Source organism: Capricornis sumatraensis, chromosome X, assembly GCF_032405125.1.
Source record: "Capricornis sumatraensis isolate serow.1 chromosome X, serow.2, whole genome shotgun sequence".
NCBI classification, from domain to species: Eukaryota; Metazoa; Chordata; class Mammalia; order Artiodactyla; family Bovidae; genus Capricornis; species Capricornis sumatraensis.
Genome location: NC_091092.1, coordinates 45,138,044 through 45,166,023, shown reverse-complemented (window position 1 = coordinate 45,166,023; position 27,980 = coordinate 45,138,044). Strand labels below are relative to the sequence as shown.

Below are 27,980 nucleotides of genomic sequence, written 5' to 3'. Positions count from 1 at the left end.
TTTAGTTCTACATGTGGAATGCAGATATTTGAAAGAGATTTTCAACAAGGTCAACACAATGCATGAGATAATACACACTGAATTAGGCTAGTCTTCACCTCCATCTTTGCGTTTATGATCCTAAATTGGCTGGAGGTGTGTGTGGGAGGGAGGTGTGCTTTTTTGCTTTTTCATTTCACAAATGATTGCTCAACACAGAATGAAATACACCAAAGAAGAAAATAGTCTTTTTATACCTAGGGAAGAAGCTACTACTCTTAAAATGATCACTTCAAGGTAACAGACATCCAAATTGATGTGGTTTTCTTTGAAACCTCATCAGTAAATCATTTCTTGCACAGTAGGTTCGGCATTAACCCTGCATTTAGGATAGGTAGTGTTATGGAGGGCTGGCTGCTGCATACCAACGTCAGTATCAAGTTCTTCATCAGGAATTAGAGACTGTCCCGGATACCAAGCAGGACAACACTGGCAAAAAAACAAAAAGTGAACTGCAGATAGGTCAAAACAAGCTACATTTACTCTTAGAAAAATATCATATGACATTACTGGATATGTTGTTTTAAATGTTAGCGTATAATAAAACACAATGGAATCTTCTATTTTTAACACCTTATGCTCAAATGGTCTTTACACAGGTTGTGTTTTAATAAAACACATTAGACAACATACACACTCTATCAGAGAACAAACATTAGAAACTTGACATTTGGTGAAGGCTATTTTTCCAGTTACTATAGGGCTCACATTTCTCTATTCATCAGATCAATAAACAAGCTGGACTGTCATCACATTAAAAATATACAAAATTGTTTGCTCTATTAGATGATTTTTAAAGAAATGTTTTCTTTAGTTTCAACAGATTTTTGGCAACAAGAATCTTATTCAAAGACGTTTTGCTCCTGTGTTATTATTAGTCTAAGTCCTCTGAACATTCCCCCCTTTAAAGGCTTCCTGCAAACTTAGTGTTTTTCAAGCTGTAAATTTCAATAGTGATGGTAGAAACCAAACCTCAGAGGGAAAAGCAGTGCCCTTTGGAGTTATCATTCAAACAAATATAAGAGTTCTACCAATTTGTCATTAGTCCAGTTTAGAAGAAATTCCATTCATGTAACTCTTATGAAAATCAACCAGTTTTACCATATCAAATGACCCAAAGAACACTGCAGGCATCCAGGGGAGATAGTTCACCAGTGCATCTTTAGCTTGATTCCAAAGTCAATCTTAGAGACGTTCTGGGCACTGCAGTTCTCAGAGAGACAAACTGCCTACCCATTGGCTAAAGATTTTTCAAGTTAATGAACTTTTCATTTTTGACACTTTTGGTACCAAGAGATTTAGCCAGGAAAAAGCTCAAATCTCAGCGTTCAAACTACAGCATGGAAAAATAAAGTATACAGCAAGCACCATCTACCTCCTTTGCTCTCTCAAAGATGTCAATACTCTACTCCAGTCAGAGGGTGGGGTGAAGAGGCTGAACCCTGGAAGTAAACTTCGCCCAAAGGGGTAAAAATCTGTTTGGTGGCTATTTCAAAACAAGTTTACAAACGGTAGAAGGGACTCCATCCCCTTTGATTTGCAGGAACCACGCATAAGAAAAGGACAGAAAATACTACAAGGCAGGCTTATTTTAATTGCCCAGGGGTTTCCAATGCAAAGCACGACAACTTAAATGCATATTCCAAATTCTTGCTCCAAAGCCGTCTTCTTTGTGCACTGAAAAGGAGGAAAGACAACCCCATCAATTGTTCTCTGCAGATAAAGGCACTGTTTTGCAGATTTCCCCCCAGATCTGGGCCAGCTTTGCTAATGACCTGCCCACCCACCTGGGGCCCTTCTCAAGGTGGCCCACGGGAGCTGGCCCACACCTTCAGGAGCCCAAATCCTCGCCAGTGGGCAGCCCAGAAGGCTGTCTTTTCGTTTAGCTGTTGGCCTCCACGAAGACGCCACCTGAAAGAATGCGTGCTGCTTATTTTCCTAGAGGAGACGGGGGTCAAAAACTACATTTTTAAAAGCCTACATTTTTTTTCCCCTTCACGAAAGACATCTGCTCCATTTTCCCTGCAGAGAAAACACGGACTCGAGATCCCAGAGCTACCAGGGGTTCTTTCACACGCCAGCATTAAGGCGGTTTAAGCAAAAGCTGAATGAAAGTTTTCGGAATCATGGCCTTCTCTCCTGCCCCTTTTTTCGTAAGACCACCAGCTGTTAACAGCACACACAAAAGCGCGCCCAGTGCTATTTTTCATAGGCCCGCGTTTAAATGAGATATACAGAAAACGGGGCCTGAGCAACGTGTAGGGTTCGAACTCGCAATGGCATATCCGTGCGGCTAATCCAGGGCACCCAGTTTGGGAATGGTGCCTCCGTGCTCCGCTCACGCGCCCCGCCATTGTCCTGGAAGGAACAGTGTCCACTCCTTGGCATTTTTCACGACTCGAAGGTGCAGGAGCATCCCGACTCGGGCATGAAGCTCAAAACGGCATCCCCCACCCCGAGGGGGTCGGAGAAGAAACGCTTTCTGTCGGGCCCGGAAGGTGGGGAGGCCTCGGGTAGATTTCAGGTCCAAGCCTCCCCACACCCCGCCCGGGAACCCCAGCCCCCAGAAGGCTCGCCAACTTCCCACGCCCAGGATGCCCTGGAAGAACTTCTCCGCTTCCGTTTTTTTTTTTTTTTTTTTAACAATTTTGCGCTCGGCCGCCACGACCTAGATTCTCCCGCGAGGCGCTCCGAGCCGAGGAATAAAAGGGAGTTGAAACCACACAACAGTTCGGCAGCCCGCCGTCAGCGCTTAGCTGCGCTCCGCGGGGGTTCGCATCCGGCCGCCATGTTTCCGACCCGAGAGCCGCCCCAAAACCAGCCCCCCCTCTCCGTCCGGCCCTCCGCCCCTCTTCTCGGCCCGGCCGAGGCCGCGGCGCCGCCGAGCCGCTTTCAACTCTCCCCCGCCGCCCCCTCGCAGCGAAATCCGACTCGACGGCTGCGGGTTTTGCGCCTGCGCGCAGCGCGGGCTCGGGACGCGGGCGGCCGGCGGTTCCCGGCCGAGGCTTGAAAAGGCCGGAGCGACGGAGCGACGGGGCGCGGGGGAGGAGGGGGGCGGTCCGGGCCGGAGCCTCCGCTTTCCTCCCAGCGGGCCCCCGCTCCGGCCCCGGCGCGGCTCTCACACGTGCACGCTAAAAACCCACTTCAAAGTCTTGTTCTTGGCGCGCGGGCGGCCCCCTCTAGGCCAGCCCTTGGGCCCTCGCGCGGGCCGCGAATCGGGCCCCGAGCCCTGCCGGCCCTTCCAAAACCCTGGCGCGGCGATGAGACCGGGAGGGCCGGAAAGCGGGGACTCACTGAAGAGCCCCGGGCGCCGGAATCGGCCTTCGGGCGTGCGAGTACCTCCCCTCCCTCCCCTACCCCACCGCCTTCAGAAAATGAATGGAACACAAAGTTTGTGGCCAGCGCTGCGCTGTGGCCTTCGGAGCTCACCATTGTTTGGGCTCATATTGACCCCAGGTCCGGATTAGGCAGCGGCTGATTCCTGCTTTACAGACCCGCCGGCCTAATGAGGCCGGGAGGCGATGGGGCGCGAAGCGTCCTCGGAGCCCGGGCGACCGCCGGCTTACGGCCGCCAAGGGCCCTGTAGGTGGAGGTCAAAGGGTCAGCGGGCCGAGACCGCAAGAGAATTGACCCTAGGAAATGAGGTCCCCTCCCCCCCGGCCCCAGCTTCGACCGGGCCTTGCAATAACTTGGTGTGTGCATAGGGACCCCGGGCGCCCCTACCAGGGGCCTCAGGACCCCGAGCGGGAGCCCTGACTTCCGCGACGCCTCGTCCCGGAGCCGAGCCCGACTAGACTTAGGTCTCGTGGGGGAAGACCGCCCGAAAGAAAACCAGCCCGGCTGCGGGGCTGAGATCCCGCGCGGTTCAGGGGATGGGCAAACCGGTGGCGACTCTTTCAGAAGCTTAAGGGCCAAGGCTTTGGGGATTTTATAAGGGGAGAAGGAGCCAGGGGCGAAGAGACAGCGGGCGGCGATGGGGGTGGGAGGGGCGAGGAAGTCCTGAACACAACTTTCCTAGGAGGCTTTGTGAGCAGAGGCGGTCCCTGTTAGTTCTTCAACCTCCGCGGTAGTTAGGACCCACAGCCCTGCTTAGCCTGGACCCTGATCTTTAACCTTCCAAACTGGATGAAGTCCCGACTTCTGTCTGCCTGAAAAGACACCTTCGTGGAAATCTTAAACTAAACCACCCATTTTGGAAAAGATAATGGACTTTTAACAAAGGTCTTACCAGGTACAAGAAGTAAAATAACCGTTTTCTTACTAAGAATCCAGCCGACATGTTTTCCAGCCTGTCTATCTTTAGGGTTTCAAAGGTTTTTGTTGTTAGGCGGCGGGGGTGGGGGGGTGGGTGCTTATTCTTTAAGAGACTTACTGAAAATTGAAGAATATGTACTCCCAGAATCAGATTATAGAAAGAAAATCTGTGAAAAGTTTTCTACTAAAATAAAGTTTTCTTTGCAACAAATGACAAGGGCAGAGGGATAGACTGAGAAATAACGATGCTACATCCATATTAAAGGATATCATGTAGAGTGGTAAAACTTTCACATTATCTTAATATTGGTTATCATCATTGTTAATTCACATCTTCCCCTCTAGGACACAATGCTCTACTGTAAATTTTCATGGCAGAATAATTTCAAGCCTAGTAAAGAAAGATCAAACTTAATGTCTCCTAAGGAGATGGCTGTTTAATGTATTTAATGGGGGGAGGGGGAGAAGCAAGTTTTTGAAACAATCTTGCATCCAATCCATCACTCTACTGTCATTTAAGGTTAGGTGAAGTTGGGGGTGGAGAGAAATTCATAGAGAAAACAGTAAACTGTGGAAGTTAAATACACATTTCAGAAGAAAAACATTATTTAGACTTCAGTTGGAACACATGTAAAGCCAATCTTATGAGTACACACTTTCTGAAAACTTGCTGAGCATTTAAAATGCTTTCTGGTTTGAAGTGAAGGAAAACTCCTGAAATAGGAATTTGGTCCAGCACCCTCAATGTCAAGGTCAAGACTAGAATGTCTGGGGGTAGGAGCAGTAGACTGACCAGGTTACCTGCTCACACTTGTGAAGGCATCCCAATCCGTTCATGGCATTCAGGCCTTTCCCTTGTCTACTGGTGGAGGAAAGTGCAAAAAAAAAAAAAAAAACCCGGAAAAAAACATTCTCCACAAACAAGAAATCACATCCAAAGCAATTTGCAATTAGAAACTGTCAATAACTAATTGTCTATTGACAAAGATCAGTAGATAACTTAAAACAGACTGTTTCAACTGTATCCAAGGAATCAAAGTTTCTTTTAATCATCAGAACTTCTCTGAGCATTTCAATTTAAGGTTGATTTATTTGAACATGGAAAAAAAATCAGGCACCAAATACAAAAATGTTATAACATAAATAGTTGTGCCAAGACTTTATTTCTTCAAAAAGAACAATAAACAAAATTCTAGAATCAAAATGATTATGAATAATACCAAACTGACTGCCACCACAAATCCTAGAGTACTGCTCCTTCAAGAGAAGGAGATACTTAAACCTATTCATTACATTTCTAAATTCTTTACAATTCCTTATCTCCACCATTCTATTTGCTGATTTGCAAGTTGGTTATTCATGCAGAGATTGGGCTCTCAATATTAAACAGCACCCTAAATTAGTAAAAAAAAAAAAAACCCTCAATACTCTACCCACTCCACCCCCCCCAAATAGTAATGTTTCTTTTTCATATAACAACTGTAAAAAAACTGTCTGTCCAAATGAGTTGCTTCACTTAAGATTAAACGGATTGTTAATATTTTATCACAAAGCAAACAACCATTTTTCATTGTTATTGATTTTAATGGAAACAATGCTCTTAACATCTTTGCCTACAAACCATGAACTTTTAAAAATACATATTTTGCAAATGTTTTTTCTTTCCATAATATTTCAGAACAGCTGCAGTTATTACACCGCTATAAAAATGTTATGAATAATTGTGATAATTATGAATTGAACTATATACAGCAAAACAAACCAACCTGTGCCTTCCAAAATTGTAAATGGACTATGGTTCTTTTAAGAAGCACTTTAATCATAAGTAAGCATGCCTCGACTGGCCTTACTCGTCATCACTGTTTCAGACATATGCTTACTTTTGAAAATATATAGATAGCTAGATAGATTTGATAGGCAGATTAGATAAGTCATAGATACAAACATATAGGTATATGGGTGATCTCTTGATAGAATAGACAGACATGCATCCTGCCACAATGTTCATTTTTATGTAAGATAATAAAAAACTAAGGGACATAAAACTCATTAGGTTACCTTAGGTTTATATATGTAGGGCAGGGATGATTAAATCCAGCTTCTCAGTCTTTGAAGTACAAGATTGAGATGTCATGGCCACTAACTGAATTGATCAGTAATATTTGATTTGCATGCCGAAAATCCAGGACAAACACATTTAAACTCGCAGTTAAACAACCATCTGAGCTAAAGAAAGGAGGGTCTTCCCAGATGGAAACTGACACTGTAAAGAATCTATACTGCAATAGAAAAATAATTTAACAATTAAAAAAGGGATCTGAGTGAGTTATAAATACCAACAAACAAGATTTCATTTGCTCATGTCTCCTCTTTGTAGAAGGAGGCTGTTACAAAACAAGAGAAAGGAGTCAGTGGTTCAAAAATTGTAAATTGTGTTCTTTCAAAACAATAAAATTTAATGCTAAAGCGGTTATAATCAAAAGCTGTACAGAATTTGTTAGAAAACATTTATCCATAAATATTGTTCAGTTCCCGGCATTTGTAGCAATAATTAAATTACAAACGATAAATATGGCATCAATGGATATGTATTTACAAAAAAGAAAGTTATTACAAAAGGCAATTGTATACTAAACGTCACAATTTGTGTAGAATAACATCACATCCTCAGCCTGAAAAAATACTGAACAACAGTTTTAACCCCATTAGACAAAAATACATTCACAAGTGTAATGCTTTGAGGAAAAGTTCAAGACATAACAGGACTTTGGCACGGTTTAAGACTGTGAGAGTTTAAACAATCACCACTAAGGCGAAGATTTTTCCATCAGTTTTAGCATCACCACCACCAATACGCCTTCCATAACTTCCTCTCAAGAAACAGAACAAGAGTTAAAATGAACTGAAGGCATTTAGGGATGGGGTGAGCAGAGAGCAAGAGAAAGGGGAGGAAAAAGCAGTGAGAAGATCTTTTTTTAATCCTTCAAATGCCAAAACATATTTTCTAATCCTGAGAAAAGGGCATGGCTACTTTTGGATCTTGCCCAAAAACCTTCCTGGACAATTGCAATTAACCAGATGTAGCCCTATATATGGCCTCTTGCCTTACAGCTCCATTTCCATCTGATTGGTCTCAGTTTTCTTTTTAAAATGCATTTGGTCCATTCTATGGTTAAACAGGGTTTGTGTTTGTCCTCAGACGTACCATTCGTTAAAATTGGGAGGAAGTCCAGGGTTGTGGCTGGTGCTAGTTTGAACTGCAGAAGGGGTTTTAGTGGTATCTTTACTGTTTGCAGAAGCTATAGCGGGTGGAGTGGAAGATTCATAGCCTGAACTGGCAGCAGGGGAGGAATCTGACCCTTGAGATTCATGAACCTAAAATTAACATGTATATATTATAATGAATATAATTCCAACTGGCATTGTGCAAGCAAAAACAAGAGCACTGTAAGAGCAAGACCGCCCAGTGACCCACTTAAAAGACAAAATGCTGCTGATTTGGGGGCTTTGTTTTTAATTTCCACATTACCGATGTGTAAGAAAACCCCAAGACATTTGTCAACAAACCAGTTTGAGTCCTAAGATTGGCATTGTGGAAAAGGAATAAAGTACTCTAGTTTATTCATGCCCCTTCAGAAATGCTTTCTCCGCAGCTGGAGCGGGGTAAGCACGTAGTCTTTGGGGCCCTATAAAATACTCCGGGCCCAAGTCTCGCCAAAACCGCTCTGGCTTGGGAAAGCAGGTACAGAGAAAGGTGGCACGGGCGCCCTGGGCGCTGCGAGGGCTCCGACAATTGTGTGGGAATGCCCCCGCGCTCCTCGGCCCTATTGTTTTACCGGAAGCCGAAGAAGAACGGAGCCCCCAGCCCCCCGCCCCCCGGGTTCGGCGCGGGCACTCTCAGTTCTCATCGCGGGTTGAGCCGGGGAGAGGCGGCCACTGCGACATCCAGTCCCGGCGAGCTCGGTTAGAGCTTCCCAGTAAACAACTGATCTTTCCCTCCGCTCCCTCCTCCTCCCCACTGCGCTCCCCCTCCCGGTACCCCCTCCCGGTCCCCCCAATGGGTTCAAGGTGTCAACGCTGGAGCAAATCGGATTTAACGTGGAAGATACAGGGTTGGCAGCGCGGGCGCTTCCGTTCCGCAGCCCGGTGTCGGGCAGAGTGTTTATAAACCGCCGACCGCTAATAAAGAGGTAATTACCTTCATGTGCTTGCGCAGGGAGCTCGGGTGCGTGTAGGACTTGTCGCACACTTTGCAGATATAGGGCTTGTCCGAGGTGTGCACATGCATGTGCTTCTTGCGGTCGCTGCTGTTGGCAAAGCGTCTGTCACAGCCTTCAAATTCACATTTAAAAGGTTTCTCACCTGCAAAAGGCAGAAACGCAAAGGGGGTGGGGAGGGGGGAAATAGAGTCAGGGCCAGGAGCGTCCTCCGGCCGAGCAGCGGGAGACAGAGCGCCCGGCGGTCTGCCCGGAGAGGGAGCGCCGACTGGGGGCTGCCGTGGCATCTCTTTTCCCTGGAGAAAAATGGAGAGCGCGAGTTGAGCCTTCTAGGGTGGGGAGCGGTGGTCGGGGGCGGGGGTAGGGCAGGGCCGGCCCAGAACCTGCCAGTCCCTTTGTTCTCGAACCGGAGGGCAAGCCCCTGACTCCTCCAAAGTTTCCCCCGAGTTGCGGTATCCCCCCCCCCCTCCCCACCGCAACCCGGCCCGGGGCCTCCGAGCGCTGCCGCGTTCCGCCGGTATCTCGGCGTGGCAGCCAAGCCCGGGAGGGACAATGGACCGAGGACGGGACAATCCCTTTTAGTTCCTCCTTTGTACCTTTTAATTTGCCTCTTTCAAATGCATCGGTTTTGCTAAGCCCAGCATTAAAAAGCTGAGGTCGTCGTACTTAACGTTCGAAAAGAGAAAACTATATAAATCCAGGGGGCTCCGGACAGTTTTACAAGATGCTCTGAACAAGCCACGAAACTGGGGTGCCTTTTCTACGTTAGCGTTCCTCCCGGAGGACTGAATTGAACCTGGAACTCCAAATAAAAATAGTTTGACAAAAGTACCAGTCATTTAATTAGGAGATGTGCCAATCAAGGGTAAAAAAGAGCGGAAGTAACCGAAAGTTAGTTTTCATTAGCATTTCTATGGTTGCCTCCCCCGACTGGGTGCCGAGAGCTAAGTCGCTTGTGAACAATTTCTCTGCACACGTTCGGAGTCCCTCCAGAGTAACCCAGAAAGAGACAAAAAGAGGCGGCGCCAGTGGGTTCCTGGGCGCGAGAAGGTTCCAATTAGTTCCGGAGACCACAGAGCCGTCCGCCCGGGAAGTTAGAACTGGGCAAAAGCGCCGCGGGGCGGGGAGGACGAGAGGTGGAGGGACAGTGACAGCGCTACTTCTTCCAACCGCCCCCCGCGGGGCGCCGCCTCTCTCTACGGCCGCCACCCCTCGCTCCCTCGCGGTGCAGGTCGGCTTCGCGGCGCGCGGCCGCGGCGGACCCCGCGCCCGCCCGCCCTCCTCCTTACCTGTGTGGGTCCTCTTGTGGATCTTGAGGTTCTCGGAGCGGGCGAAGATCTTCCCGCAGCCCGGGAAGGGGCACGGGAAGGGCTTCTCGCCCGTATGCACCCGAATGTGATTGACCAGTTTGTACTTCGCCTTGAAGGACTTGCCCTCGCGGGGGCACTCCTCCCAATAGCAGACGTGGTTGTTCTGCTCCGGGCCCCCCACATGCTCCATGGTGACATGTGTCACCAGCTCGTGCATGGTGCTGAAGGTCCGGTCGCAGCTCTTCTTGGGCCGGCTCAGCTGAGCCTCGTCGATCCACTTGCACGACAGCTCCTGCTTGATGGGCTGTCGCATGTAACGGAAGAAGGCGCCGGGCCCGTGGTGGGCCGCCACGTTCATGCCCATGTTCATGTTCATGGGGCTGTAGTTCGGGAACTGCGCGCCGGCCGTGTAGGGGTCCGTGCGCGGGCTGGCCACCGGGCGGTACGGGTCAGCGCGGCCGAACAGCTCTCCGCGCAGCCCCAGGTGGACCTGGTTGTTGTCCACGTGCCCGGTGGGCGACGGGTGCCCAGCGCCTTGGTCGTGCAACCCGGGGAAGAGCAGGTAGCCGGGGGGCTCAGAGATGCCAGCCGGAGCATGCAGGCTACTCGCCGAGCCGGCGAAGAGCCCGTGCTGCCCGCCACCCGAGGCCGCCTCGCCGAGCCCGGAGCCGCGCTGGCGGAACAGAAAGTCGCGCGTGGAGTTGAAGGCGGCGGAGGCGGCTCCGCCGTAGCTGGGCACCTGGCCGGCGTGGTGATGGTGGTGATGGTGGTGGTGATGATGGCCCAGGGCGTTGGCGTAACCAGAACCCTGCGGCGTGAACGCTGAGCTCTGGCCAGAAGACAGATCGTGAGCCGCCGCGGGGCTCAGCTTGAAGGCGGCGGCGGCGGCGGCGGCGGCGTGGGGCGAGTCCCCGAAAGGAGTCAGCCCTATGCCCGCCGGCTCGCGGTTGGGCATCTCGTGGTGGCGCGGCGCGCCGAAGCTGCCCACTCCCAGCCCTGGGAACTGCGGGCCTCCGTCCAGGAGCATCGTCATGGGTGGTTCTTTTTCGACACCAGCGATCTCGCAGATGTGATCGAGGGTGCTTAAGGAGAGCTCCACAAAGTCGAAGTCGAAGAGGGGTGGCGACGGTTGGACACGGTGGTCGGGAGATCCCTCAGGCTGAAGCAGGGACTGCAACTTTCCGTCGCTGAGAGAGTCTCCTGCAGAGGGACAGGAGGGAGGAGGGGAAGTAGAAGGACCTGGAGGGAGGAGGAGGGGGGAGAAGGAGTGGGGAAGAAGGGAGGAGAAAAGATTCTGGAACTAGATCTGGTTTAACAAACTAACAGACGCGCACAAAGAAAAATAAGCAAAATAATAAGTGGAGGGCGGAGTTTGCCAATCCTGTCCCGGGCACCCCACCTCTCCCCGAGAGCGCAGAGCCGCGGGACCAGGAGGCTCGTGCCTCCCGGCTAGGGTGCGCTTAGAAGCAGAGCCCGGCTCGCGGCCGGCAGGCAGGAGGCAGGAGGCAGGAGGCAGGCTCGGTCCTCGCCGCTCGCCGCGCCAGTCCCAGCCTCTTCGCCTCCAGAGTAGTGTCCTTGGACTGATAAAGTCAATCACTCACTCCTCTCACATAAACCGAGCGGGAGGCCGCGCGGCGCGCGCCAATGAGGAGCCAGCTGGCCCGTGGTCACCTGACCCCCGGCCCCGCAGCCCATTGGCAGTCGCCACACTGATTGGCAGCGCGGAGCGGGGAACATGGCAGCCGCTGCCGAGCGACAGCCGCTGATTGGGCCGTGGCCCGGCGCCTGGCAGGTGAGGCGGCGGCGGCAGCGGCCGGGAACCCGCGAGTGGGCTCCGCGAGGCTGGCGCTGCCGTGGGGGAACTGGAGCCAGGCTCGAGCCGGCGACCGGCGGGGTGGAGCCGGGGCCTCTCCTCGGCTTCCCCCTCGCCCGAAACGGGCGAACACCCCTCGCGCCCGCTTTACCCGCTTTTACCAAATGAACTCCTTGCCTCGCCAGGTTCGTTCCCACCGTCGGCTGGGCGCTGGACGTCCAGTCCTGCCTGGGCGCCCCCACTCGTCGCCTCACCACCCCAAGAATGTGCCCCCGGGCGCGGATCCCCCGGCGAGAACAACAGTTCCACTCTCGCGGCTCATTAGCCGCGTCCTCCCCACGCGCCGCTGTGGGTCCTGTAGACCCAAGAGGTTGGACCCAGGCCGGCCACCTCGCCGTCTGTGAACCGAGCGCTGCCGGCCGGCCGAGGCCCAAACGAGGAGAAATGGTTAGAATTAGAGCCATCTCCGTTACTTCCGTCTGAGCCAACCATTGGCTCTCAGTATGTGAGTAGTGGCTATAGTATACTGTCCTCGCCACTGTCCCCGCCACCCTCCCACATGACACACCAGACACAACACAGCAAACACATGTAACACAGTAAACTCGCACACACCACACTAAACACGCTCTCAACTAAACACAGCAGTAAACACGCACAACAAACTACACACAAAAAGGGAAGCAGACACACAAAAAATTAAACACACAACAGTATACACACACGCACGTATAACTGCAAACACACCGAAGCACAAATACCAAACATGCACAATGTACACAGCCTGGCACGCTGAACATGCACACAGCATGAACTACACAGCAAACTCACTGCACACACATTCACTCTCTCACACACACACACACACACACACACACACACACACACACACACACACCGGATCAGTGCCTGTTTTCAAACCACTGGGCTAATCAGCTTCGAATTCTCAACATTTTCCAAATGCAAAAGTGGGGGCGGGAATGGGGCTTGTGAGGTGGAGGTGGAATTTTCTTCCCTCTGAACTGCCAGGCTTTGCCCTCTTCTCCTTCTACCCGCAGAAGCTTCTAGTCACCTCGGGAACTTCTTACCCTTAAAGATTGTCTTTCTAGGGTTGTGTGTGGGATCAGGGCCCCCTCTCCTGTCTGGTGCAAGGTCTTTCTGGACATAATGACCAGGTTCAGACAAGGCTATAAATCCACTCATTTTTTTTGTTGTTGTTATTGTTCAGCAGGGTATTTGCAAAGAATATAAGAGAGCGAGAATGGCAAAAAAAAAAAAAGAGCGAGCGAGAGAGAGAAAGGTGGCTGTGATTGTCACACCCCGAGGAGAGCCGAGCCCCAAAGCCTGCGCCTTGAGGCAGCCTCACAGCCTGGCCGCCATCTCTCTGTAGGAAACAGAACATCTGATCAAGTTCAGAGACGCTTGGAGAGACCGCCTCAAGCAGCGCTTTATAAACTGCAGTCTTTCACTTCCTGCCCCCCATTCCTCCAGGCCTGGTCAAGACTTCACCTTCTTTCTTTGCCAGTTTGCTGGGGGCAAACCCTGCCGGTAGCGCACTTGCCGTAGTCACCCCATCCCCTTCAAACTTGCCCCAATTCTCCCTCTACATCAGAGCTCTCCCCCCAGTTTGGAAGGTGAGTTCACTGCTGACTTAAATTATTACAGCTACTGAAAATAGGCTCGCCAAGACTGGTTTCAGTGTCGCTCAGCAGCGGGTTTCTTTGCGGGAAGGGTGGGATGGTGGTTGCGGGGGGTAAGGTTCAGAGAAGAACAAATAAGCCTAAATTATGTAAATGAATTCCCTGGAGTCAGCTTTACAAAAAGGGAGGATAGCTTTCTCTTCCGCGTTTCTTCTCCCTTCCCCCTTTATATCCTTCCTTCTTTCTATCTCTCTTCACTTCCCACCAGCCCCCACGGAACCTGGGCGCGCAGCTGATCAGAAAAAGTTTGGATCTCCTCCGGCGTCAGCCCGGAGGAGAGCGGGGCTCGGGGACGGCGAAGAGGTGGCTCTCGAGCCCTAGCCCGGCCAGCGCTGATGAGAGGGTTTCCGGGGAGCCCCGCCAGGTACCCCGAGAACCAGGGGCCTACGCGCGTTTGGGAGTCCGGGTCGGGGCTGCGGGGGCAAGGAGGAGCCGAGGAAGGAGGGCGGCCGAGGGACCCTCGCCAGCCCCTTTTGGGGGAGGGGTCCCGAGCGCAGGGCGGGGGATGGTGCCGCCGCTGACCTACCCAGTGCCCACTGTCCGTCTTCATCTGACCACATTCCGATAATTAATTGCCTCCAGCACGTGCTCTGTAGTCCCTGGAACAAAAAGGCATAATTCAATTAGATCATCAACCGAGAAGTGGGGAGGGGGGATGCTTGTTAAGGGGCCGACCTGAGGCGGTTCAGCCAGGCCAGAACCCCGGGCGGTGGAGCCCTTCATGGGACAGCACGGCCCAGCTCGAGTGTGCGACTCTTGAGGGGGTGTCGTTGCTCGGCGGGGCGCAGGGACCCCAGATACCCCCAAGAGGACGAGGCTGGGGACTTTGTGAGCTGCAGGGCAGAGGCAGGCCATTTCGAATTCTATTTCGGTTGGCGTGGGTGGAGGTTTCCTTTGGGGGGGAGGGGGAACCCTGACCCTTGGAACACGATAGAAAGCGAAATACCTCCAGATATAGCAAGTTACCGCCTAAGAAAACAACTAACGCGCCCCCCCGCCAAGCAAACCACTCCTGTTAGGCAACAAAATAATAATAGGCAAGGTTCTCCTGATTACCTGCAGCCCCCACCCCTCAACTCCTTTTTCGGAGGAGATCCTGGGAACAACTTCGAGGGACAGGGGGCTTTAGGGAGCTGAGTCTGAGAGGAGCGGAGTGGTGGCGGAAAGCAAGCGAAGAAAAGTTTTTTTCTGTACACAGGCTGGAGTAAGACAGAAGAGAGCTCTGGTTTCTTCGTTTCTCAGGTGGAGAAAGGAAGCACTGGGCAGGGCAGGGCAGGGCAGGGAGACTGGGACCCAGGGGTCGTGGTTCTTATTTTACGCTAGAACCGAGGCTCCCTCGGCAGCTTTGGCTTACTGGGGTTTACATGTGTATTAGGCGGCGTAAATTAACCAATAAATCTCTTTTATGTGTCCCCCAGTTGTATGTGGTCTGGTCTAAATATCCACATGTCTGTATGGATAGGAAATATAATGGGATCCTTTCCCTCACACTGAGTTCAAACAGTAAATAGGAAAAAGATTTATTTTCATGCCCAAATCTGAAGCAATAAATAAAATCAGAGAAACTGATCATTGCCAAACGAGCAAAGCTTTTGAGCCAGAATTTTAGGATCCATCTTGGAGAAGCAAGAGGGAAATAGAACGACCAGACGGGCAGTAGAAACAAACTGGTTTCTCCATAGAACCCAGAGCCCCACTTTGCAGCACTTTTCTCTTCAATCCAGCCTGCTAAAAAACAAAACATGTACAGCAGTTGTTCTATGGGGCAGAATTTCCTCTTAAAACACAGTCTCTGTGGCAGACATGAAATTATCCCAAGTCGGAGATCTAGCAGTTTTAAGTCCAAGGGAAACACTGCGGTCTTTTCTTCTGTTTTGTATTTAGAAAGACTTGCAATCTAACACTCGGAACATTTTAAAGACCCTTTAAACCCAGCAAGCGGATTTCCGTTCTGCCAATGCTTCCTGATTTATTTCAATAAATGAATCTTTGAATCCAGGAAGGGAATTATTCCAAGACGCTGAATTTCGTGCCCTTGCCTCTTTCTAGCGAAGCACCAAGTGTTTCTCGTTGAAACATGTCCTTGAAACTCACCATTATATGCATTTTTCCCCCTGGTAAACGGCACTTTCCTTATATCAATCCCACCCCCTCTTTAAAAAGAGTTCCAGACCTTTTAAAAGAAAAACTGCAAATCGCAATTAAAAAAAAAAAAATGAAGGGAGAAGAAGGCTGAGAAAGGAATGAGTTTTTAACTCCTCTTTATTTTTATGCTAAGATAAAGCTCTTAATTGGCTTCAGGGGCCAAGCTAAACTATCGATCTCGGGAGCTCCGGGACTAGTGGACACTTTCAGCAACCGATTATTTGAGGTCCAGATTTTATTGGCTACATCAGAGTTTGCACTACCCTCTCATCATTTCACAAAAAAATTTTGTCCTAAATACCTTTAAAATTCAATGTAGAATGAACAAGTAGATATTGTTAACCAACCCTTTTTAAATATCTGTCTTGTCTTTGTCCTCTGCGGTCCACAGCATATCACTGCCCAATGTAATGAAAGGCAAGCCAGACAGGAATGAGACATTTTCATTCATTGTACTTGTCAATCATGGCTGTGCAGACAGATAGACAAATGATAGATATTTGAACTTCAGAGACAGGCTGAAGTAAATAGGATTGAACTTGGAGGAAGGCAGGAAGTTGAGCTAGAGATATCAGAACCTAGTTTGAGATTATGAAGAGAGCCCTGAAAATACTGGAAATATAGTGAAAGCCTAGACAGTGGGCAGTGCTCTGTTACCAGCTAAGTCTGAGTCATGGTCCTGGCCCACCAGGTCATGCAGCCAATGAGTACCTTTATTGCCCAGGATCTGAGGTACACTCTGGCTCTGGGTACCAGAAGGACAAGCCACACTGGAAGAAGACTTCCCCTTCCCCAGAGGGATCAGAACCATTTGTAGATGGGAAGCACTGAGGCAAGGGGAGAGGGAGACCCAGGCAGGGGTAGAAATACACAATAATGCATTTGATTTATGATTCCAAGTCCTTCCCCAGTGAGCTGAAGAGATAGAGGAAGAAGAATGGATTGGGAGTGCAAAGCTTGCCTGACATTCTAGAGCTCTCATTTATGCAGGGCCCCAAGTTCCTTCTAGGTGCTAAGTGCTCTGTTAGTTCTGGTAAATAACTTCAGCTCCAAAACAAGTGGAGAGAAGCCTTAACTCTCCTGGAGTATTTACTTATTTCCAAAACAACTGGAGAGAAGCTTTGACTCTCCTGGGGTATTTACTTATTCATGTCCCTGCTTTGAGACAGGGTCCTGCATCCGAGGTGACAGGAAGGGTACCTCAGGACCACATTATGGTTTCTGGCACTGACTCATCTTTGGTGCCTAGGTGTGGGCCCCCCACCTTCCTAGCTCCATTTCCCTAGTTCAGGCCTAGTCCACCATTCCGTCTTCCTCCTCCCCTTCTCCCCGGGGGGCAGATGCTGCATTACCTCAGTTATCTTCCCTTTTGCCCAAACTGAGAGTGAGAATTCCTGCCACCTAAAAAAATGCTGTCCCGGCTTATTCAACTCCCAAGAAGTTCTGTATAGATCAGGAATGGCATTTGGTAAAATCAACTTGCTTGTGGTTTTTTCATGATTTGGAGTCATTCATCTAGTCCTTTTCTAGTGAAAGGATAGGAGGAAAAGGCTTTGATAGTAAAACATGGGGGCCTCCCTTTCCCCCCTTTTCTTCCCCCCACCCACAAGCAAGACAGAGTAAGGGTGAATTAGACTAACTTCTAGCTTGAATGTGGTTTGGCAATTTGCAAGCCAAATCTGGCCTGTTGTATTTGTATGGCCCCAGGAGCCAAGAATTATTATTATTATTTTTAATCTTTAGAGGGTTAAAAGTAGAAAAAAGAGAAGGAGAGGGAAAAGGGTGGGGAGATTAAGCTACAGAGACCCAGCGTGGCTTGCAAAGCTAAAGTTGTTTCTATATGATGCTTTACAGAAAATGTTTGCTTTCCCCTAGACTAGAGGTTGGAGGTTGCCAGCGAAGAAGCTAAGTATTCTTAACCGGTGGGTTTTATCCACCATCACTCTCCTACTTTTCAAGCTTCATTTTGCATGACACGATTTTTTTTTCAGCCTCATAACTCAATTATTTCCAGGCATAAGGTTGGTTTTGGAGAAGGGCGAAAAGTAGAGTCAAGGGAGAACGAACCAGAGGGAGAAAGAGGAGACAAGAAGAGAGGAAAGAAAAAAGAGTTGTGAATATCTCAATCTGTGACTGTGTGACCTGTGACCCGGAGGGTGGTTTTATTGTCTTTCTTCTTTGGCTAGAGATACATAGGTTTATTGACCCTTTCCGCATGACTGAACCCTGAGGGGCAACTGTAGCTGTCAAACCCTGCGAGGCATGTGAGTCCGGGCTAGGGCCGTTCCTTGAGCTGCCTGCCTTCAGGAAGCCCGAGGGAAGCGAGGGAAGCGAGGCCAGTTCCCCATGCCCCAAGGGGCTCTGATGAGGAGAGGTCAACTCTTCGCCAATTCAACTGCCCCTCCTCAGCCAGGGCCTGGACTTCATCCCTCGCCTTTTTCTCTCCCAGAAATGCTCCTTCCAGTTCTACCATGGACAGATGTCCTCAGTCACTACACTTGGGCAAGGATTTTAGCCCCACTTCCTTGAATGCCTCTCCTTTAAACTGTAGGTTAATACAAAGATTCCAGGATGCTCCCACAACCTTGTCTTCTTAAGTATGCCTCTCCGCTCCTCTTCTTTTCTCCCAGACTCTAGCCCAATCAGAAATTTCTCTTCAAAGTTGCAGTTCCTCCCTGCCCTTAACCTTTGTCCTCTCAGACTCAGTTTTGATAGATTACACTTCAGTTTTCGAACCTGGCGTAAGCTGGCAGAGTCAACAGTTCCTCCAGACACAAGTAGTCACTGCACTCTGGTAGGGCTACTAGGTCTAGCAGAGAAATCTGGGATGCTCAGTTAAACCTGAATTTCAAATAAACGGATTCTTTTTTTAAGGATAAGTATGTCCCAAATACTGCATGGGAGATATTTACACTAAAAAATTAATCATTTTTTTTGTCAGAAATTTGAATTTAACTGGACGAGCTGAGCTGTATCTTATCTGGTAATACTATGATTCAGGCATCTGACCTAGATGAGCCTGAAAGTGAAAGTGAAAGTCACTCAGTCGCATCCGACTCTTTGCGACCCCATGGACTATACAGTTCATGGAATTTTCTAGGCCAGAATACTGGAGTGGGTAGCCGTTTTCTTCTCCAGAGGATCTTCCCAGCCCAGGAATCCAACCCAGTCTCCCGCATTGCAGGTGGATTCTTTACCAGCTGAGCCACAAAGAGAGACCAAGAATACTGGAGTGGGTAGCCTATCCCTTTCTCCAGGGGATCTTCCAACCCAGGAATCCAACTGGGATCTCCTGCATTGCAGGAAGATTCTTTACCAACTGAGCTACGAGGGAAGCCCTCTAGATGGGCCTAGATGACCAAAACTGTCTCAAGCTGGAGCTGTGGCCTGACCAGGTATCATGTGCCTAGCGGAATGGAGAAAGAAGGACTTCCTTGCACCTAATGCTTTTCCAGAGGCGCCATTTGTGGAAAATCAGCTTAGGAACCTCCTGACCCTAGCAAGCCCAGGAAAGGCTGGAGTGACATTCCCAGTTCAATTAGGGTGCCATTTCTCTTTAACCTGGCCAGGAGCCATCTTAGTGAGGCTCTGTGCAGTGATCTGTATTTAAAATGAGCCCCCTCCTGGCCCTGCCAGAGAAACCCTCAGCTCTCAGAAGGTGGGGGCTGAGGTGGGCGGAGGGAGTGGGGGGAGGGAGGAGGGGAAGAAGAGGGAGGTGGTTAAAGAAGGGGGTGGGGAGGAGGGAGAGGGGGAGGGAGGAGGGGGAGGGGTGGGGAGGAGGGGAGAGCCGGACACTGGGACTAGAACCTTCCGTGACTGCCGCTCCCAAACTGTGCCCCCAGGGGCTCCTGCCTCCCTTCTCAGAAAAGTGAAAGTGAAGTCTCTCAGTCGGTTCCAACTCTTTGTAACCCCATGGACTGTAGCCTACCAGGCTCCTCCATCCATGGGATTTTCCAGGCAAGAATACTGGAGTGGATTGCCATTTCCTGCTCCAGGAGATCTTCCTGACCCAGGGATTGAACCCCGGTCTCCCACATTGTAGGCAGACACTTTACGTCTGGGCCACCAGAGATGTTCAGAGCAGGTCCTTAACCCCTGGAGGGAAACCCTGTGTACTACTGATCGCTGGGCCCCAGATATAGTGCCATGTTACAGAAGGACCCTGAGGCACAAGGTGCCACACACTGATCTCTTGCCATCGCAGCTGGACTAGAGGCTGCGGTCCACTGGCTCATCTTTTCCTAATTTTCTCTGCCTATGTGCACCCGAGGCCCCTCCCCAGGGTTCAAGTTCCAAATCGCCCTGGCTCCCAAATTCCGCTGAGCCTTGCCCTCTCCCCACCCCCAATCGCCTGGCCAACACACACACACACACACACACACACACACACACACACCCCGGCACATGCACTTTAGTCAACACCAGAGGTGCAGAAGCCTCTGTGCAGCCTTCCAGGGCAAAAGATGGAGTTTTCCTCAGACCAAGGCCCTTGAGAAGCACATTTTATCAGCAGACGGCTGTTTTCCTTCCTTGTTTCCCCACCCCACCTCATACTTCTTAATATAGGTTCTTATCAATCTATGTATAAAGTGAAGCAGAATAAACACGGCTAGAACATTCTTTTCCTCACTACTGGTTCCACAGGCCGAATCTGTCCTCAGTTAAGTGGCCTTGAGAACATTCTAGAAGCCCCCCTCTACTCCCCCCCAACACCTAAATACCCTTTTCCCACTTTACAAAAAGCTCAGTAATTCTTATTTCTTACCTTCTTCAAGAAGTAGTTCTGACTCTTAAGACTGTTGGAAGCCTGCACTGCCTTTTGATACAAACCTGCCTTCTGGGTGGTATATATAGCCTGTGAGCACTGCCAGCGTTAGCTCACACCAGCCTCCCTTCTCAGTTTCTAATATGCCCTCTAGGAGGGCACAGGGGCCCCTTTAGTTTATGCACCCAAAAGCTGTAACTCCAGCCTGATCTGTTATTTTTGTGGTTCTCTAAGTTATGACCAAGCTAGATAGCATATTCAAAAGCAGAGACATTACTTTGCCGACTAAGGTCCGTCTAGTCAAGGCTATGGTTTTTCCAGTAGTCATGTATGGATGTGAGAATTGGACTGTGAAGAAGGCTGAGCGCTGAAGAATTGATGCTTTTGAACTGTGGTGTTGAAGACTCTTGAGAGTCCCTTGGACTGCAAGGAGATCCAACCAGTCCATTCTGAAGGAGATCAGCCCTGGGATTTCTTCGGAAGGAATGATGCTAAAGCTGAAACTCCAGTACTTTGGCCACCTCATGCAGAGAGTTGACTCATTGGAAAAGACTTTGATGCTGGGAGGAATTGGGGGCAGGAGGAGAAGGGGACGACAGAGGATGAGATGGCTGGATGGCATCACTGACTCCATGGACGTGAATCTGAGTGAACTCCAGGAGTTGGTGATGGACAGGGAGGCCTGGTGTGCTGTGATTCATGGGGTCGCAAAGAGTTGGACACGACTGAGCGACTGAACTGAACTGAACTGAACTGAAGAGTTACATTCGGAGAAGGAAATGGCACACCACTCCAGTACTCTTGCCTGGAAAATCCCATGGATGGAGGAGCCTGGTAGGCTACAGTCCATGGGGTCACTGGCAGTCAAACACGACTGAGAGACTTCACTTTCACTTTTCACTTTCATGCATTGGAGAAGGAAATGGCAACCCACTCCAGTGTTCTTGCCTGGAGAATCCCAGGGACGGGGGAGCCTGGTGGGCTGCCGTCTCTGGGGTCGCACAGAGTCGGACACGACTGAAGCGACTTAGCAGCAGCAAGAGTTACAGTGCAGGTTCTAGTTATTTTTGCAGGCATCCTATCCCTTTAAATTTGGAAGAGGGAGGAGTTGCCTGCCCTGTGCCTCAGAAACAATAGAGTGGAGCCAGGATTCCCAGGATTGAAAACCGTGGCTCCACATTGGAATCTCCTGGGGATCTTTGAAATACTCAGATGCCCAGACCACCCCAGAACTTGTGACTCAGTTTAGGGAGGTATACTTCCTGGGCTTACTGGGCTTTGAGGTGGGGCTACTGGTAAGAACCCACCTGTGGACGTAAGAGATGTGGGTTCGATCCCTGGGTGGGGAAGATCCCCTGGAGGAGGGCATGGCAACCCACCCCAGTATTCTTGTCTGGAGAATTCCCATGGACACAGGAGCCTAGAGGGCTACAGTCCATAGTTCGAAAAGAGTCAAACACGACTGAAGTGACTTAGCAGGCATGCACCATAGTACTATGTTTTGAAGCTCCCCAGGTGACTCTAATGAGGAAACCGCTGAGCTGGAAGAACTCAAGAGCGACTGATTAGGAATTTGTTTGCTTTGGGGCCTGCTCCCATTTATCCTATTGCAACTAAAGAGCTACACTTACCTTGTCACAGAACAAAATTTCCACAGGAAGACAGTGAAGGATGGAGCTACTTGAATAACAGGGCTAGTTGAATCCCACTTCTCTCCATCTTACCCAGTCCAGTCCTGACCTCCTTCCAGAAGAAACAAGGAGTGGCTGTGGATGGGGAGGTATTTCCTCTCACTTGGAATGTTTCCTCAGGAATAATTTCTTTGCTTCCCCCTGCTGCCCTAGGTCGGAGAAGGCAATAGCACCCCACTCTAGTACTCTTGCCTGGAAAGTCCCATGGACGAGGAGCCTGGTAGGCTACAATCCATGGGGTTACAAAGAGTTGGACACGACTGAGCGACTTCACTTTCACTTTTCACTTTCATGCATTGGAGAAGGAAATGGCACCCCACTCCAGTGTTCTTGCCTGGAGAATCCCAGGGATGGGGGAGCCTGGTGGGCTGCTGTCTATGGAGTTGTACAGAGTCGGACACACAGCAGCAGCAGCAGCTGCCCTAGGTGGACTCCCCACGACTGATGAGGGGAGCCTTATGGCTCTCAGGTTCTAAACAATTGCAAGAAACTGAGCTGTGCAGGATTGTTCAGTTTGGCTCAGGGTCCAGGGACATCTCTCTGAAGTTGTAGAAGGCAGAGAGAGATGGGGGTAAGTGGATGAAGTTCAAATTGCAGAGTGATTTGAAACTTAACTTTTTTTTCTTAGACAACTTTTTTTAAAGTTCACACATGTAATACATTAGCTGGTTTAACTTCATATTCAAAAAATAGTTACATATTTCCTGCTATATGCAAGACACTGTCTTAGGTGTTGTGGGGGAGAGAAGAGTAAATCATACTATGATACTGCATTGTGACTGGTCCCAAACATTTTAATACTCTAAAAACAAATGCTGGGATTTGAAGTTTTAGAAAAGGTATTTTATGACTACTATATTGATTGCTTGAAAGTTTGGGGTAACTATTAGTGCTTCTTTATTATTTTTTTTAACATAAAAAAATATGTTCGGTTATGTCTTTTCCAACTCAGATACATTACTGGAGTTTGCTCGGATGAATACCCAAATGAAACTTTTATAGAAGCGTTTATCTTTTTGTGAGGAAAAAAATGAAATCAGCTTTTAGTTTATTAATTTGGGGAGTGGTTTCTTCCATTGTATTCTTCTTTTGCCCTTTTCTGCAATATAAAGTTTTCAAGATCAGAGGCTTCATTTAATATTGTTTACCATTCTGGCACCTTTAAAACAATTTTAAAGACCACTTCATAACAAATGGGGGCTTATTTTTATTATTATTAGTTTTGCAATTCCATAACTCCATGAAAAAGAGAGCAAAGGAGAGAAAGAGAAGGAGAGAGACTAGCTTTAGGAAAGTGCTTTATAGCACAATTCCATACATACACTTCATTTCTTGAGCTGTTTTGTTCTTTAACAGCTGTAGTAGGTTCAAATCATTCTTTTGAATATAAGGCTCAAAAAAATGGGGAGGCAGATGGCTCTGAAAGTGGGCTTGTCACTACTTTGTCATTACACGTCAGTTAATTTTTGTTGATTTTTTTTATAATGTAGACCCATCACAAGTAATTTAATGAAAGAAAGAACCTTCAGAGGATAATACAGTGAAGAGATCGTATTTTGCATATGCTATGTAATATCAAATTTTCTGATTCATAGAAACCACATATTAATTATTTTGATTATTATCAAATGGTCTTTGCAGTTGTTTTTAATTTCCATCCAAACATCATATACTCTTATGTGTGCTAGTACTTGGAGAGAATGTATATGATTTTAAAAGGAGTTCTTCCTGTTGAAGATCATGAATTTCAGATAGTTACACAAATCCAAATATTCAAACTCCAATACTGAAAAAAAATATTTGGTGGGAGAAGTACCGGATCTTCCCCCTTCCCAAAGAGAGGCAACACTGCATACCCCCTTGAATAGGCAAACAGGCTACAGAATTATTTAGTCACCTATGCTGGCTTCTGTCTCATTTCATTGAGCGGAAAGAGGTGAGAAGGAAATTTTCCTCTAAGCCAAAGTAGAAAGGAGGCTTCCCGGCCCTGTGGTGGCTCTCCTCACCCCAGTCCCTGCAGCAGGGCTGAAAACCTTCCTAGTTTCAGTAGAAGGAACAAATCTGGTCAGGAGAGGAGGTCTTATGACCAGTCCATCAATTTAAAGGGTTGTGTTCGAGGTTTGTCTAGAGGGGCAAATCCACAGCTCTTCTACCCCCTCCCACTCCACAGGTGTATATTTTGAGTTCTCTGGTCTCCCGACAGAATGAACAATGCCCTCTGAGTGTAAGGCTACCAACATGCCTACATGACTGCATCACATCCAGAGCTGCAAATACTGTTGAGAGTGCTGCACGGGCCTGCTCTGTGTTCGGCTCAAGGGCTAGGCTGAGGGAGAAGGTGGAGCTCAAGTCTGCAGAGCTTCCCAAGAAGTAAGCGTGTGTGTGTGTGTGTGTGTGTGTGTGTGTGTGTGTGTGTGTGTGTGTGTGTGTGCGTGTGTGTGTGTGTGTGTGTGTGTGTGTGTGTAAGAACATGCCGTGCTTAGGCTCACAACACATCCTACCGTTCGCTTCTCCCTCGCCTTTCTTGAGGCCCCACTTACTTATAACAGCGCCTGCGGCGCCCGCGCTTTCAGTGAGCAGGATGCTGGCGAAGTCCCCTCTTCCTGTTGGTCAGGACAGAGGATCCGCTACTTTGGGACCCAAGGAGGGCGGAGTAGCCGGAAGTCGGAGCCCGAAATCCGGGAGTGGGCCGAGACCCCAGTGCTTCTCCTGGTGCCTATCGCTCCCCGCTACACCCGCCCAACCTGGAGACCCTAGAGGGCCTAGGGAGGGGGGGCTTCGGCCCCTAGCGGGGGCGGGAAATGCTGGTGCGGGGAGACTTTGGGGGAGGGGGAGGAGGTTGGCGCAAAGCCCGAGCTACTGGGACGGCCTTCGTTCCATTCTGTTCCCCGGAGAAGGAAACCTCCTCCTTCCCTTCCTCTCCTCTCCTTCCCTTCCCTCCTCTCTTGCCTCCGTGGGGCGCTCAGGTCCCGCTGCTTCCCGAAGCCCCAAAGCCTCAGCCGCCCGATCCCCCGGCCCAGAGGGCAAAAGGGCCTGCGAGCCTGGTTCTGGGGCCGGCCAGCCCTTACGTTTTTCCTACAGGGAACCAAGGGGCGCGGCGCCTCGCCTCCCTTCCATGCCTGCCGCCGCTCGAGAGGGGCTGCTTAATTAAAAGGGAACCTACAATGTATACGTCTGATAAAAGCAACGCGCAGAATAAACTAATTAAAACATTGTGTTTGCAACACATTTTATTTCTCTTTCTACCTTTTTTGATCTTCGCTGTGTTTTAAAGAAATGTCATCGCACCATAAAGCGAGCCGTGAAACGCTATTTCCTTATAGTGTGCGGCGCTTTTCAAAGGCTAGTGTGATATATTTTAGAAAAGGGATCCCGCTGTGAAAGCTTGCGTGTCTTCCCTTTACCAAACTAAGCTCTTGTCAATCACACCGAGCCCGGTCCAATCACCGAGATCCTTTTTGGAAAGCAGCTCATCCCGCTGTGCTTTTATACCGCGCTTCGCAGCCTGTTTTGATGCATTTTTACCAGCACGTCCAGGGAAATGAATGATGAGGCCGCGGACAGTGCAGGCCTGGCTCCCTGAGTGCCCGCCCGGTCCTAACGAGGCGCCGGCGCATTGTGCGTGGCCCGGGCTTTCTCACGTAGCGGCCACTGCGCGGGGCTGTTCCGACGTCAATTCGGGTCAATGCTGGGGACCCGGCTTGTCATGGCCGCGCGACAGCTTCCACCCGGCAGCCGCGGGCCTGGATCGGCGAGGCTGAGTAGCCGGCCTCCTGGCCCATCTGGCCCAGGAAAGGAAGACCCAGCGCTGCCTGGCGCTGCATCTCTACTACTAGCAGTCCTGGGGCCCTGTTGATGAGCCTCCCCTTCAGAATGTGGGGCCCGAGAGTGTGGGGCGGGGAAGGCACAGCCGGCCGCTCCCACCAAAGAGGTCTCTGGCTTTGTCCGGGTTTAGCGCAGGACATTGGTTCCCAGCAAGCCTCGGATTTCAACTCTCTGTCCCCTCTCCCTGCACCATCACATCCAGAGGTTCTAGGGGCTTCCCCAGCCTCCTTGGAAAGGCCGCCCCGGAGGGGGCATCAATCCACTCGGACCCCAGCAGCTCTCGGAGAACCCCAGCTCTGAAAGAGGGGTTCGTCTAGGGACGCCCACCGATAGGACCGAATTGGTGGCCTTGGACCAGGCAGAGCCTACAGTCTCCGGTCGGGACGCTTACTCTCCAATGGACCACGGAGCCGCGGGGCTGGCGCGGGTGGCCCCGAAAAGACAAATAAACTCCTAAACCACTGCCGAGAACCCACTAGGGAAAGGGCCTCCGCCCGCGCCTTCCCTGGATGCCAGGAAGGGTTGGCAGGAGCCGCCCAGCTCGAGAGTCCCAGAGATTTTCCCCCGACTCCCCAGCATTCAGTCAGCCTCTGTCAGGGCTGGGGGCGCGCCCCGCCGGGGTGATGTGGAAGCTTTTGATCTTCACATTGGCTTTCCGGCTCCGGGAGGGGAGACGCGGGAGGAGGCTTTGTGGTCCTCCTTTCCGGCAGCGCCAGAATCGTTGCCTGCTTTTGTTTCCAGTTCCACTTCGAACTTGAACCAGGAGAGTGAGGTTTGGTTAAGGTCTCAGCGGATGAACAAGTGAAAACTGTGAGATTGTATGCATTTGTAGAATAGACCAAAGTCTACATTTCTAAATAGTCCAGTGTGGGTCCATGCGGCCTCTCTGTCTCTTGCTCGCTCTCACACTGATGCCGACCCGCCCTAGTCTCCGATTACAGGCGCCCTCGGTGCTCCTGTTCTATTTCCAGGGGACTGCGACCCTCCCCTCTCCAGCGCCCAGGCGCACCTCTTTCCACCACCTGCCAGTTTCTTTTGAACATTCCCCAAAGTGCTTATTTGTTCGAAGGGCCCTGGGTCCATCCGAGAGCCGAGGGCAAGGAAAGAGGTGTCCAGGTTCCCTGAATTTTTCCTCAACACCCTGGCCCCACCAGCTAGATCTCGGGTCCCTTCCCAGAGGTCTTCTCAGTGATGCCCAGATCCTCAGGCTGACTCTAAAACGAGGGGGAGAGCCCTTAAGCCCTCCCCGCCTCCCCCACCCTACCGCCCCCCGAGCTGGGCCTCGGGTTCTATATGGTGGCTGAGATGCAGATCAGCTGGAACCTGCCCGGCCCTCGAGTCTCCCGGGGACACCCATCATCGTCTCCCCGCGGCTCGCCCGGTGGAGTGCAGGCCCCGCAGATCGGCAGCTTCTCCAGAGTTCCCTTCCCGGAATCCCCCAGGTGGGGCCGCCGGGCGGAAGAGAGACGGCCCGGTCCGGGTAAGGACGAAAGTTGCTGCTGCCTGCTGCCCTCCGGGAGGCCTGAGGAACCTGCCAGGAAACCTGTGTCCGGGCGGTGCTCCCCTTCTGTACTTCGTAAGACAAAGCGTGGGGTTTTGCCACAGCCTTTGGTGAAGTTTGCAAGTGTGAAGGTGGCCCCAGTGCAGACGCCGCGGGCCGCAGAAAGCCTGTGGACTGGGAGGGAGGCAGGCGCCAGCGTTTCACCTGCCTCAGTTTAGCCAGGAGACAGGAGCTGGGGTTTTGCTGTGACTCCCGGTCCACTCCAGTCTGTCTCTGAGCTGCAGATAACCCTGAAATTTCTGAACGGCTTGATAAAATAGGGAGCGCCCGTGAAATCTTGGTATAGATGTATATACAAAAAAGAAAAGAAAATCCTGGAAATAATGGGTTCTTTTGATGTGAAGAATTGCTTGTCTCCATTGAACCGGTTATTACCCTTCTTATTCTTTTTTTTAATTGCATCGTGGCTCCGGGAATCCGGGGTGGACATTTAGGTTTCTACTTCCAGGCATAAAGCAGTTCAAGAGTGAACTCGACGGTTAATAGGCAGTTTGCCAACAGCCCCAGACAAGGAGATGAGGACTCCCACGCACGAAGGCAAGAAGCCGCAGTCCTCTGGGACTCCGGTGGCTTCCAGAACCCTGGCAGAAGAGCCTGAAGCAAAGCCAGCACTCAGTGTGACTCCAGCTGCCATTGGCTGCCACCCTTGGCCCCGACTGA

The 27,980-nt window shown here is 50.3% G+C and overlaps 1 protein-coding gene across 2 annotated transcripts; it reads right to left on the bottom strand.

The window, feature by feature from the left end:
- Nucleotides 1-318: 318 nt before the first annotated feature.
- Nucleotides 319-10,853, bottom strand: ZIC3 (Zic family member 3). 2 transcript variants are annotated; one of them, XM_068962837.1, is made up of 3 exons: nucleotides 9,800-10,853; nucleotides 8,492-8,655; nucleotides 319-468 (listed from the first exon to the last, which is right to left on the bottom strand). In XM_068962837.1, exons 1-3 carry the CDS (start codon nucleotides 10,851-10,853, stop codon nucleotides 319-321), a joined length of 1,368 nt encoding a protein of 455 aa, XP_068818938.1. The 2 variants fall into 2 exon arrangements, with proteins under 2 accessions (XP_068818938.1, XP_068818937.1); XM_068962836.1 differs by lacking the exon at nucleotides 319-468 and adding an exon at nucleotides 7,489-7,668.
- Nucleotides 10,854-27,980: the final 17,127 nt, after the last annotated feature.

Coding starts and splice junctions, on each gene's coding strand:
- ZIC3 (XM_068962836.1), bottom strand. CDS start 10,853: ATGACGATGCTCCTGGACGGAGGCCCGCAGTTCCCAGGGCTGGGAGTG. Junction 8,656..9,799: donor CCACAAGAGGACCCACACAG/GTAAGGAGGAGG, acceptor TGCCTTTTGCAG/GTGAGAAACCTTTTAAATGT. Junction 7,669..8,491: donor CCCTGCGCAAGCACATGAAG/GTAATTACCTCT, acceptor TGTTAATTTTAG/GTTCATGAATCTCAAGGGTC.